The 14,489-nt window shown below is 37.7% G+C and overlaps 1 protein-coding gene across 1 annotated transcript in view; it reads left to right on the top strand.

Moving 5' to 3' along the window:
- Window positions 1-13,631, top strand: part of LOC131149619 (ubiquinone biosynthesis O-methyltransferase, mitochondrial) — a 64,635-nt gene extending 51,004 nt beyond the window's left edge. The window contains exons 6-9 of the mRNA XM_058100234.1: window positions 2,186-2,235; window positions 12,684-12,833; window positions 12,985-13,065; window positions 13,375-13,631. Coding sequence (XP_057956217.1) covers window positions 2,186-2,235; window positions 12,684-12,833; window positions 12,985-13,065; window positions 13,375-13,482 — 389 coding nt within the window. The 3' untranslated portion in view covers window positions 13,483-13,631. The remainder of the gene's footprint in view (window positions 1-2,185; window positions 2,236-12,683; window positions 12,834-12,984; window positions 13,066-13,374) is intronic.
- The last annotated feature ends 858 nt before the right edge of the window (window positions 13,632-14,489 follow it).

Raw genomic sequence — 14,489 nt, 5'->3', positions numbered from 1 at the left:
CCCCTTCTTCCTCTTTGGACAATTCGGTTTTATGTGCCCCTTTTTGCCGCATTTAAAACACCGTACGTCCTTCCTTTTCCTGGAATTGGATTGAGCCTTATTGTTACTCGGTCCGCCCCGAAACTTGCTGCTCCCATGATCTTGATTACCTTTCATCACTAGCCCTTCACCTTGAGAATTCTCATCGCTGAACTTTTTCCTCTGATGGGAACTCAACAGGGCACTTATGATATCCTCCAACTCCAGAGTCTCTTTCCCTTATATCAGAGTCGTAACTAGATTCTCATACATAGGAGACATAGGTAGGGAATTCAGTAGCATCAACGCCTAATCTTCGTCTTCGAACTTCACATCAACCCGCTTCAAATTGCTGATAATCTAATTGAATATGTTGATGTGCTGATTCAGATCCGAACCCTCTACCATCTTAAGCCCATATAGTTTTTTCTTAAGATACAACTTGTTCATCAATGATTTGGACATATACCGGCTCTCCAGTTTCAGCCAAAGTGCTGCTGACGATTCTTCATCCATGACGTGATACATCACGTCATCAACCAAACAAAACCTTTGCTTCCAACTCCTTCCAACTCATGTCGTCCATGCCTTCTGATTGTTTTCCGTATAGTGCCTTCATCATACCTTATTGCACCAACAAGTCCTTGACCCTCCTATGCCAAAGTCCGAAATTTCCTGTTCCATTGAACTTAACAACATCGAATTTCGCAGAAGAAATCCTAACCATTGCAACCAATCGCTCTGATACCAATTTGTTGTGCAAAGTATACACCAATGCATAGCGGAAACACAAATCGAATCGATTGAATTAGATCAAGCAATGCAGCAATCAACGATGAATAATACGGAAACAATCAATCAAAAAGAGAATAAAGGAAAGCAATAAAAGCACACAACACAAGAATTTATGTTGTTCGACAATGTGCCTACGTCCATGGGAGCAAGCGGCTGATTTTCACTATTGTTGTCAATAAAAGGTTATAAAATAATGTTTATATGCTAACCCTATACGTACAGAAGACTAAGGAATTATCTTAAGTACTCCTGTAGTAATCCCCAGAGGAAAATCTTCCAAAATCCCCAATCTACTGATCTTTTTGATTCAAATCCCATAAGCAGTGCCGAACAATACTGTCGATGGTTTCAGCAAACCATCGACGGTTTAACATAGAGGCTGAATCCTGCAGACTGAAACTGTCGTCAGTTTCCCTCCTGAGATCAAACTGTTGATCAAACCGTTGACCCAATCGTTGACAGTTCCTTCCTGCTGCTCTGCTTTCTTGTTCTTGCTTCACCATGCTTTCCCGGAGCATGTATTCCACTCAATATGCGCCACATACTCCAACAGACTGGTTTAAGTTAACTTCTTTATTTTGTTAATTACTGATTTGGGGTTTCTTGTCATTTTGTTAATTGGATATGGGTAGTTCAGCAAGTTCAAGTTTGTTTTGTTAGAAGGTTAGATTTCTGGAGGGGAAGTAGGTTTTCTTTAATGCAAGTCTCTTTGGGATGTCTTGGTTCCTACCTTTTTTTGTGCATTTAATCCCTTGTACTTGAGTTCAAACTTAATCAAAACTATTTATCATCCATGTTTCTACTGGTTTCTGCATCGTTCCCTTTGCTGCAAGAGATAGAGAGAGAGAGAGAGAGAGAGCGAGGGAGAGATCTGTTGCAATTTAGATTTTGCTTATTAGTCAAAACTATTTATCATCTTTATTCCTATTGATTTCCGTGTGTTGATTTCCGTGTTTGAGAGAGCGAGTGTGTGGGGAGTTAATAGAATTTCTAAAGTGATGTTAGGTTTGTGGAATGGAATGGGGTAGGAATGGAAGGAATGGAATGAAATTTTGAATGGAGAGAATGAAAAAAATCAAGTGGTAATTCGATTCCATTCCATCCAATTCCACCCAATATTGAAATATTAAAATTTGGTAATGATGGCATTAGAATACATGCATGCATAAATACATGATGCATGCTTGTGCACATACAGGTGCTGAGGGCTTGAATCTTGGTGCACATCTCTAATATCGTCCATAACATGAATTAGAAAGTGATGACATTCATATGCATGTCTGTGTTATTGATTCATTCCAAAGCTCATAACAGTGTAAGTTTTTGTTCAGTATCTATAATAGGCTTATATATAATATTTTTATATGGTCAGAAAAACTGGTTGAAGAAAACAGGAAGTTTGATGCCGTGCTTGCCTTGGAGGTAATATATATGTTCAATCTATAACCTGCTCAATGTGGTCATTGTTTTGCACCATTTTGTCTTCCTCATTTATAGAAAATTTAGTCTTCTTTTTGGCAGATATATAAATATATGAACATATTTCCCACTTGAGATGGACACTGATGAACACAGTGGTGGATCCTGGTATTTTTTTAGCGTGGGGAATAGAAATTTTTGATGAAATTAGTTTTTATTTTTTTATTTTTTTAAATTTAACTTTTGCTGAAATACATGTGTAATTTCTAACTATTTATGGAAGTGGGACTGCTTCCATCTTGAAGATGAGAATTAGGAACAGCGCAGCAAAAATTATAGGTTGAGTTTGCAAAAGCTGTCAAAATGGAGATATTTTAAGCCTAACCTGTGAACCTGTGATTTCTCATTGTGCCCAAAAAGAGCTGCTATACTGCCTCAAGTGCATGAAAAAATAATGATTAGCACAAAAGGGCAAGAAAGAGAATCAAAGAGAAAAGCTAAATTACTCGTTTTAAGACATGGACCATGTTTGTGTTTTTTAAACCTAAAACCTGCTACTTCTGATTCTTATCTTGGTTAATTGACTTATAGGAAAAATGCCCTTGGTCAGCTCTTACACTGTACTAGAAGAGAAAAGCTCATGAATCAATCAACAAAAAAGGAAAAGACTCATTCCAACTCTTGCAAAGAGGAATGGCCAATTGAAGAACAGATTGCAGAGTCCGTCCTCATCCACTCTACTGCTCAGATTCACACCCATGTCCAATTCAAACCAGCCATGCCATTTCCCTCTTCGTTTTTCCTCTTTTCTGTTTCTTCTTCTTGGATCCACTTAAAAGTAGACCTAGTTGGGGGAAAATAGGGTTAACAGACAGCCCCAGCTTCGCATTGAAGATGCCTGCTTCATCTCTTTCTTGTTCCGTCTCATCCTCTTCTCTTTTTCATCCTTTTTTGGGTTCATAATCATCAGCTTTTTGAAAGACAGGTGAAGAAGAAATTTAAAAACAAAATGGGTTGGAAGGGGCAATCGGTTAGAAACCTCAAAAGGCCAGATCTGAATGCCTTTAATGGGCCTGGCCAAAAAAATTTAGAAAGGACCATAGCACCATGACCCACCTTACATCCATGCCCAGCATGAGATCCTCATTGTTCTGGATTGATCCCTCATGTGCAGTATGATTTATGGAACTCAGTCCCCACTGTGGCTCATGTGTCTGGCTCGACTCTCTGAGCTTTTCTTCATAGCAACTGGGTCATGAGGGCGCTGATGCTGGTTGTCCCTGTAGCTGGCAGTGGCAACAATGTGAAAATTTCCAGTGGGTCATCATCTTTGGTATTAGGAAGCCAAAATGTTGTTTTGGGGATGAAAGTATTTTGTTTACCTCATAAGTATCTTAAGGTGGGGTGTAGTAGGTTGTTTTTGGTAGATTGAGAAATTGTAGGTCAGGTTCAACCTCTGGTTTCTGCATTCTGACACAAATCATTGGTTGAACCTAAGATTTGTTTATTCTGACAACATTCACAGGTTCTTCCTGTGAATTATGCTGCTTGTTGTCCCAACTTGCATCTTGAAGGTGCAATTAGTGTTAGTCCTGCAAATAGTTAAGAAATAAACCTATTATTTTTATAAAAAAAAAAAAAACTTTGGTAAAAACTAATTTTGTCAAAAACTTGGGGCAGCGGTATATTTTGAAAACAAATGGCATATATGTTTGAGCAAACAGAAATAAAGACATGAACACTGATAACACATAATATATATTTTTATTTTTTGAGTCAATTATTTTCATTTTTTATATGAATAGATGATTTTCAATACAACTTAAGTTAAATAATAGTCATTCCCTTTCTTCTTGGGCTTGGATCCCAATGGCTCACTTCCTAGCCTCCTTGATGTTCAAGAAGTTGTGTGTTGTGTATTCGTGTTTGCATTTTGTTTTTCCTTTTTTTTTTTCTTTAAATCTGGAAAAATCTCAGAACATTTTTGCATGATTTGCCTCTCAATTTCACCTTTCATACTGTAAATAAGTTTTTTTAATCAGTAAAAATATATATCATTAAAAGCACTAAGGGGCTGCCACCCATGTACAATGGTGTGAAAATAGAAGTCGCCCATAGTACAAGATGTCAAAAAGTGAATAACAGTATGCGTGTATATCATGTACAAATGTACAAAGCACTAAGCTGACTAGTAATAGGGCCAGTCCATCTGTCTTTCACTATATTCAGTTGTATAGCTGATTCTTCAAGGCTCTTCTATCCTTTTCCCCCACAATCCAAAAAGTTGTGAGGGGAATGAGAATCGAATTTGTCCTTTCTTTACTTGACCACATGCCTTTCCACAGACATATTTCTTTCTCAACTGTCATAGCAGTGACACATTGCTGTCTGGTAAGTGCCGTGGCCAGATTCCAGAGACGTCTGGTCCAAGAACAGGCTAGAAGGATTTGGTCAATTGTCTCAGCATCTTCCTTGCACAAATAGTAAATTCAAATATTGGGACAGTGAAGAAAATAAGGTTACGTTTGGTTTGCGGAATATCTATTCCCAGGCATAGATTAATATTAGTAGGTTAGTTACAATTAGTTATGTAAGAAATTATGTTGTTGCTATAAAGCAAATAAAAATGTGAAATATTTTATGACTCCAAAATAAGGAATAGATAAGGAATAACTATTCCCAAATTTCATAATGGGAATGTCTATTCCTTTCTTATTACATGTTGAATGAAATAATTAGGAATATACAAGAAATAACTATTCCGTTGATTTCCAAAATTTAAACTATATTTCATCTTATTCCAAGAATAACTATTTTGCCGAACCAAACAAGCTGTAAATGGCAGTAGGACGATGGAAGATGGCTTCCAAGCGTCTATGCAGTGAAAAAGCATGTGGATAGACTTAATAGTTTTGGCTTGACTTTGGTCCATTAAGTTATTTTATTTCACAAGTCCTTACTTCTCGATTGGAGATGACTTCCAATATAGAAGTGGATGATTCAAGCATCCGGCGTTGATATTCATCCTAAGAGAAAGGTCCAACATTTAAATAAAATTGTAGTACATTTAAAATTTAACTCATTAAGAAAAACAGTGACAAAGATGAAATAGGAGCACTTATTCAGGGTGGCAAAAACAATAAATAAAAACCTAAGTTGGAAGGAACAAATGATAGGAAGTTAGGATTTGACAAAACCCTTCTTTTTCTATATTTTCAGCACTTTAATTAAACTGAATAGCAGTATGGTGTACAGTTATCTAATACAAATGTAGAGGGTGCTTGGCTCAGGTTATCTTAAATGTTCTCTCAGATACTGGTTAAGGGGACTATTTAGGGAGCAACTATGCAGAAAACAGAGGAAAGTAATTCATTCAACCCCTACCAAAAGGTGCAATGCCTTAACTGCGGCTCCTCGAATGTTGGTAGAGATTATAAGCACAAGGAGCAGTTAATCTTCTCAATGATTGAACCTCCACCTTTCTGGCATGGAGGAACTCCAAGGAGTTAAGTTGAGAAAGGGAAAGTCTAATTGCTAGGGCATATGAAATGGAAGACTTCTTTCGGTTTTGGCCCAACTAGGTAAACTTTCATATTCAAATTTCACTTTTGGGCAAGATAAGATTAATACTCACTATGTCAAGCCCACTATTGGGAGAGCCTAAAGCAACTGGACAATTTGGCCCAATGTCAATGAGATTTCTAATGAGACCTTAGAGAAAGGAGGGGAGAATTCATGTGGGCATTTGAAAGAGGTCCATAATGGAGCCTATCTTAACTATAAAGAGGTGCTTGTGCAGGGGTTCCAAAATCGAAAGAAGCTTCAAAAGAAGATTTCTTCAAATAGGGCTCAATACATGAAAGGAATAGGTGATGCAGGGGGAGCCTATTAGAAACTCAGGTGTAGCTTGAGTAACAAATTCAGGCTATAGCCGCAAGCAAGTAGGTCTATAGGATGGAGATTCATGCCTTCCAGACTAGGCTTTGCATAGGCTATTGTAGGTCTAAAGGAGAGTAGAACTTAGGAATATAAAAAAAAAATGAAAAAAAAAGGGGGAAAGACAGAGGGAGTAGGATTTAGTGCCCCATTCCCTTAATGGTAGTGATGGACCCATTGGCAAGCGTAACATGATGTAAGTTTTAAGAATATTGGAAGGTGGAAATGAAATTGGCTATACTTGTTATATAACTTAAGGACTAGCGTGATAAATACTAGACGACAAGCAAGTTGTCAGGTTACCTATTTGAGCAAGAGATGCAATGGAAAGAGAAGCTTGCTAGGATGCCTAATATTGCAAGAACGTTGAATACTCTTCCTCAAATAGTTACAGTATGTTGCTTCCGTTTTCTAAACCGGGAGGAATGGAGTTTGTGGTGGCTGTGTTGGTGATGCATTGGGGGTTTATCATGAATATCCCAACCCTACTCATTTGTATGACCTTCTCGTCCACAATGAGTGCATTGGCATGGAGGGCCTATACCATGTTCATCCCTTTCTTTGTGACTACAAGATCCATCCTTGGAACCTCTACAACTGCTTGTTTGAAAACTAGAACCATTTTATGTAACTGTTAAAGCTTGATATACACCATTGGTCGACATCCTAACAACTTAAACTTTTAGGTAAAGTGGTAATCTAAACATAATACTGGAGCTGGTTACTAAGAGGCCTTGGGTTCTGAATGTCATCCTTGTGTACTCGAATATGGTGATAGCCTGATCTCAAGTTAAGTTTGGTGAACTTTTGGGTACCTCCCAACTCATCTAACAATTCATCCACAATAGGGATAGGATATTTATCCTTTATAGTGTTCTTGTTCAGTGCTCGATAATCAACACACATTTGTCAAGAGCCATCCTTCTTCACTAATAAGGCAGGAGAAGAATATGGATTGACACTTGGTTGAATTATGCCCGCATCTAACATTTCTTTCACTATCTTTTCTATTTCTACTTTTTGAAAATAAGGATAGTGATAAGGACGAACATTAGTGGGGACACTATCTGGCAATAAACGAATACAGTGATCATATGTTCATTAAGGTGGAAATCCCCGTGGCTCTGCAAATGGGTTCGAAAATTTTGAAATAAGAGAGTCTAGCCCTTCATCCTGGCGAGATTGATGTTGTAACTATGGTGCTCGAATTTGTACCGAGCAACCATGTCGCTCCTTTTAAAGGAACTTTTCCATATATGGCTTGAAATTATAGTGGTATTACCACAACGTCTGCCTTTAAGAGTCATTCTTTGGCCAATCACGGTGAACTTTGTAACCAGTTTAGAGAAATTCCAAGCTATATCACCTAAAATTCTTAACCATTCAATACCCAAAACCACTTCATAGTCTTCTAGTGACAATAAAAAGAAATCAACATACTAGCCATGGTTTTGCATCGTAAGTTTAACCTTTGGACACTTGCTCTAACATGTCAAGGTCCTTCCATCTGCGACCGTCAAATCAAACTTTTCATATTGCTCTAGGATAGGCTAGCCATTTGCAATTTTAGTGCCCATGAAATTATTAGTGCTACCCATATCAATTAAGATAGTAATAGGTTGGCATTTTAGGAAGCCACTAATTTTCATTGTTTGAGGATTAGCATAACCAGTTAAAGCATGGACTAAAGAAGTGATAGATTCATCATTATCATCAGATTTCGTACCTTCTTGATTTGAATTTTTTTGGGGGGGGGGGGGGGGTAAACCTCAACCTCTTCTTGCTCCTCCACTAGTTCAATCATCAATAGTCGTCTCTTTTTGCAACGATGCCCTTTATGCCACTTTTCATCGCGATGTCAACACAAACATTTTGTCATTCTCTCTTTAACTTCCCCCCGTGTGAATCTTTTGGCAAGAGGATTGCGAGGAGCAAGTAGTGTTGTAGTGCTACTAACATTCTGCTTGCTAATGGTCTTGGAGTGGCGTTGTTCTTCTCCCAACTTCTCTTCTTCTAACCGTGCAAAGGAAATTGCAGCCGTCATAATTCAGGGTCGACGTATGTTAACCTGACGCCAAATGTTAGGTCGGAGAGCTTCAATGAAAGTAATGATGAGTTAGCTTTCATACACATCTTTAGTCCTGTTTGATAACCGCTCAAATTGTGTCTGGTACTCCAACACAATGCTAGTTTGACATATTTTAACAAGCTCTCCATCGATATTCTCATATCCAGTGAGTCCAAACCGGACAAGTAATCCAGAAACAAATTCTTCCCATCAAGGCATTCCATAACGAGCTTCAAACTAGTCATACCATTGAATATCATCGTCATCCAAACTAATAGAATCAATCTCAATTTTAGCTATTTTTGGAGTGTAGTGAAAGCGAAGTGTTTTTCAGCCCTAGAAACCCATTGGATAGGGTCATCACTGTCCAACCGAGGAAATTCCACCTTCACACGAGAAAGACCACAATCATACTCTCCTTATTAACCTCCTTTGCGCACGTACGACTGCTCCCTACGATTAGCTGATGTAGAGTCATCATCTTCTCTCTTTGTGGGAAGATTTAATGACTAGTTTAGAGAGCAATGGCTGGATATCAAAAAATTGAAACTTAAACATATTGCTAAGTTCAGTCTTTAGCCTAACTTCCATTTAGGATTCCACTGAATTTCTCGGGCCATTCTGTATGAGTGAAGATAAAGAATTCCAAGATCTTGCTTTTGTTGGCAGGTTAATGGCATCCACAAGAACGTCGGCTCTGATTCCAAATGATAATACCCTAGGGTTTTATTGTGGAGATATTGGGGAAATTTTGAGAAGGGAAAATAGTAAGAGAAAATATGGTTTGATCACTTCGTGGGGATCTACCTCCAAATTAGCTGAAGGCTATGAATTATGTTATTGCTTGGATGGAAAAGCCCATTAGGGTTACATATATATACGGTAGGGAAACTTACTATTGTTAGGAATGTAAAATATCCCAATTCAAGTCCTTAATGGACTCGATCCCAATTGATTTGGGAATCCTAACACATTAAATGAAAATCCCGACTTTAAATAATCCTAACATTAAATATAATTCGTTGTGAATCATAATAGATTAATATGAAATCTCAATTGATTTGGGGATCCTATCATTAAGTGGAAAATCCCAATTGGTTTGGGAATTCTAACACAGGGGAGTGTTAAAGATCGATACACATTGTTGACCCACAATCTAACAACTTAAGCTTTTAGGTGAAGTGGTTATCTAATAGTAACAGACATTCTTCTAGCAGCTAGTGGTTAAAAAACCAGAACCAGGAGACTGTGTTGGAGGAACCATGAATTTGAGAATAAACATCAGCAGAGGATGGCAGCTCTGCACTAACAAGAATCTGGGACCAGACTACTTCGAACTTAGGTTTCAAATTGCTGGGGCCCAAAGGACTGTTGTCTACTCCCGCTACTTTTGCATCTCATTAACATTGGCTGTTATTGGTTTCAAGATATGAGTTCCTTCTGGATTTGCTTCATCTATTCAAAATTCTTTGTTGTCCTTTTTGTAACTCTACTCCATAGAGAGATTGTATCGTTATTGGGCCCTGATTGAAAATGTTCAGATTTGACTAAGCTTGTCAAATTGATATTAACAGCTTCAGACTACTGCACATAATTCTTTCCACCCAACTTCTTGGTTGTAATTTGTGGCAACAAATAAGGGAACATACTTTTGGATTCATGCACTCCATCCCAAAACACAACCTAGACCATGAGATCCAATTGAACACACACAATGAACAAGATAAACAACCAGAGCAATCACAAACACATTAACATAGGACTGTTTCAGGCCCCAATGAACTCAGCAAACACTGAGAAATTGCCTCCTGGAGTACGACATGACCATTCCTGGAATGCCACTAAGGTGGGATCTTTGGACAAAATTCCATCATCAAAAACTCAATATTATGGTTTATATAGGTTTCGAACAATGTAGGATCAGTTGAGGCAAAAAAATGTGGTTGTATGGATTCTCACCAGCTGGCACATGGAGTTGGCACTGCCAGCCTTTGAATGGCCCGTCAGGACACATGAGGGCAGCTCTGGCAATGAGATTTCAGGGGTGGCAGATCAGCAATGTTTGTCAGTGGCTAAGATGTTTGGTTTGCAAGATCTCACGCATTTCCTGAATTGGCAGTATCGTCCATAAAATTTCTGGTGACTCCTGTGTCTTTCGGCAGCTTCTGGATGGTTTTTAGGCCAAGTTGGTGCTAGCAGTTCTCCTACATTGGTCGAAATGCCAGAGGATATAGGGTTTGGGGCTTGGTTTGAGGTCGCTGCAGCACTTAGGTTTTAGGTTTAGGGAACATGCTCAGATACCATGTCAATGTTGTGTAAATTGGAAGACTAATCACAACATTAGGTCTTCCTCTCTATTTATATAGCCAAATTAGGGGTGACAAAATGGGTTGAAACCCGAAAGGTGACCCGTGACCCGCCCGTTCAAACTAGGTTTGGGTTTTATACTAGCCATCCTGTTTATAAATGGGTCAACTCGGAACCGACCCATTTATAAACAGGACAACCCAGGTTCAGTGGCGGGTGACCTGTTTATTTGCCTACTAATCTACTATATAAACACTTAGTAACACATAAAACCCCAATTTCTATTCCAACCCTGCACGGCTGCACTCCAGTCTATCTCCACTGCCTTGCCCTTGCGCCCTTGCCTGTCTGCCCAGCACGCTGCATGTTGTCACGATGGTGGTTGTTCCGGTGGTCTTCTGTGGTCCATGCGGAAGGCTTCCTGAGTCCTGAGCACGCACTCGCAGCCGCGGAAGCACGCAGAGCTGCAGAAGAACCGAGGGCAAGTTAAGATCCTGAAACGCGTCGAAGATGCTAATGAATCAACCATCCACACACTCTCCATCCCCAAATCCGAAGAAAAAATGGCAAAGATTGAAGCTTTGGAGGATCTGAGTCCAATTTTAGACGACTCAAATTCGATTCTGCACTCGATTAACCCCGACTTGTAGGTGGGCTCAGCGTTCTTCACTTCGCCGCTGCCGGCCTTTGTCGTTGCCCTGAAAAATGCTGCCATGAGCGATTTACGGCGAATTCTCCATCTCGATTTGGCGCAATTAAAAAACCACTAGCTTTGAAGAGAAAAAGCAAACGATGTTTATGAAGATCAGAGGTGCTATGGCTATTTTCATCTTCCAATTTCTGATCTTCCCTTTATTTTTCAACAGGGTCAGGGAGATCAAATTGGGAACATAGATTAGGTTTTGAAGGTGTTGACTCGGGTGGGGAGCTTCTGTTTTGTCTTGCTTTTTTAAAAATATGTTATAAAATGTTTAAAAATTTTTGAAATAAATAAATTATATATTTTAAACGAGTGACCCATTTATGGTCTGTTTATTAAATGGGCGGATTAGGGTTTAGATAGTAGTGACCCGTTAATAAATGAGTCAACCCGAACCCGAACCCGTTTAACCACAATCCGTTTAAGACCATCCCGAACCCGGCCCGTGAACCTGTTTTGCCACCCCTAAGCCAAATACATCATAATGACCATAATACCCTCTGTAACTCTTAGTTACTAACACATTAGGTCTTCTCCTCAATTCATAATATAGTCAAGTACATCGTAATGACCATAATACCCTCATTAACTCTTAGTTACTAACACAGTTAATAATACTAAATAATCATTAACCAGTAACAAATACACATGGCTGACCTGTGCAAGTCTGGAATCTATGATTATTGAATATCTGTTTTCGTATTATTTCTGTTATAGTTTTGAAGCTTATTACCTTTACTCTAAAATATTAATAAGTGGAGTTCAATATATTTGTTATGTATTATATGGACAGAAATCATAGTTTTGGGATGTGCTACTTGTAAATAAAGAACTTTTTAGGATATCATAACATATATATATTTATGATGGATTTTCTGTTACAGAAACTTCTCCCCTTTCTTCAATTGTAGAACAAATGAATAACAAACCAAGTGATGCTACTGCATTATTTGAGTTTTGTTAATTCATCTTTGTGTACATCTGGAAGTATAGATAATTACTCACTTAGATGATTTAATAATCTTACGTTAAAGTAATTTTAATATTTGTTTAAATACATGATCTGTGCAAAGCACAGGCCAAAAAACTTGTTATCCTAGGATCAAAATTTTGGTAGGCATGAGCTAGGTGGAACAGGGAGCACTCATTTTTGTTAGGTGATTGTGCATGTGCATGCATGCAGTATTTATGTATTTGCAGAAGCTGATGCGGTGTTCTTGGTGTTTGAAGACACTATTTTAATTTTGCAGCTTCCATAATTCCCATGTGAATCACTAAACAGGTCTCATAAATTGTAATTCAAGTGTTATCTGATTGAGCCTTGCCCAACACAATTGTACGACTTTAGGTTGACCATGAGTTGGCTAATTCTTCAGTTTAAATGGTTTTTTGGGTTGGTGGTAATTGATAATATTGTAAATTTATTAACTATTGTTTTAGGTGATTGAACATGTAGCAGACCCTGCTGAGTTCTGCAAGTCCCTGGCAGAATTAACCGTTTCTAGTGGAGCTACTTTGATCTCAACAATCAACCGATCTATGAGATCATATGCAACTGCTATTGTCGCGGCAGAGTACGTCCTGCAGTGGGTATGATTCTTAGACTTTCTGTAGCAGATATTGCTTCATATTTCTTGAAGTGTCCCTTGTATTCTACATGCATGTAGAATAATCTTCTTCCTCCCTCTCCCTATTTCTTTTTTTCCTGTACCCATGTGTATTGAATCATGGTGCTCTACAGCTTCCTAAAGGTACACACCAATGGTCGAGCTTTTTAACTCCAGAAGAGCTAGTCCTAGTCCTACAACGTGCTTCCATCACTGTAAGCTAAATACCGATATTACTAATTATTGCTCTACATCTTACTTTGTACCTTAGGAGGGCAGGCCTTATATCAACGATAAGGTTGCTCTTTTATGACTAGTTGATTATGTGTTCAAGTCTTAAGGAACAACCCTTCTGCATAGAAGTAGGGGTAAGGCTGCGTACATTATGACGACCCCCTCCTACTCTCGCAAAACAGGGAGTCTTGTGGCTCTGAGACTCCCTTTAGCCTGATTCGTACCTAAACATATTTGTGGAACTGGACTTTCATGGTAAAACTTGTATGATGTTTGGTTGCTTCTTCCAGGTACAAGAAATGGCTGGGTTTGTGTACAACCCCTTGACAGGACGTTGGACTCTATCAGACGACGTCAGTGTAAATTTCATTGCTTTTGGTACCAAAAATGGCCAATAAAGTTGTTGAAAACTGTTTTTTCTTGCTTTTTAAAAGGAAAATTTTGTCAAATTCAATATTTCTTATCTGGTCATGTCTCCATGTTAGCATAGTTCATTCCATCCTTTTTATTTTATAGGAAGAGGTAACTTCAAAAATTTTGCTTCCAATTTTATTTGATATAATTACTACAGTAGAAAAAATTCAATGTGCATAGAAAAAGCGAAGGGGTTATTTTAGAGTCCCATTTACATTGTGCTATGGGCAATTAAATTCATGGAATTTACCACAAACAAGTAATGAATAGCGCTGAGTAATCAAATAAACAGTTATCTTAATATTCGTCTTTGGGAATTTTGTTGTTGTTATTATAGTTAATTGGAAATGCCAGGCTTTCTTTTATGGTTTTTAAGATTTTTCAATGGTTTCTAGAAAATCTTCGAGCAGTCAGCCCCATTTGGTCAGTGTTGGGGAAAGAAAATGAAGTATGAATTTACATTTTTATGTTTGGCTATCAAGTAAAGTGAGAAATAAAAAAGTTATTTAATAAATATATATTTTTGTGCATTATTAATTTTTAATTATATATTTTTAATCATATTAAAAGAAAATCATATGTTTTTGATAATATTTAAAAAAAAAAAAAAAAGAGCTTTAATCTTATTTTTATTTATTTTATTATATTTTTTTTTCAAGTAAAATCTTTAATCTAAAGGACATTAAAATTTTTCAAATGCAGGGAAAAATTATGGATCAAATATAATGAACACAATTCTATAGTACATTTCGTTGATCCCCCAATCTGTACCTGTAAAAAAGTGATAACAATATTACAACAAAACACATACACAACATCATCTTATCGATGTTTATTGATATGAATGGTTAAGCTCATCTCTATTGACATGCCAATAAAAGAATATCGCTGCTAGCGAACTTGATTTTATTGCATCTAAAAATCTATACATATTTTTTCCAACAAAAACAAATAGATAAATGAATGCCATGTACATTACATTTCTAAGAGT

The sequence above is a fragment of the Malania oleifera genome, chromosome 2 (assembly GCF_029873635.1).
Source record: "Malania oleifera isolate guangnan ecotype guangnan chromosome 2, ASM2987363v1, whole genome shotgun sequence".
Lineage (NCBI taxonomy): Eukaryota > Viridiplantae > Streptophyta > Magnoliopsida > Santalales > Ximeniaceae > Malania > Malania oleifera.
Note: the sequence above shows the minus strand (reverse complement) of the source record. Positions and strands in the feature narration are given on the sequence as shown.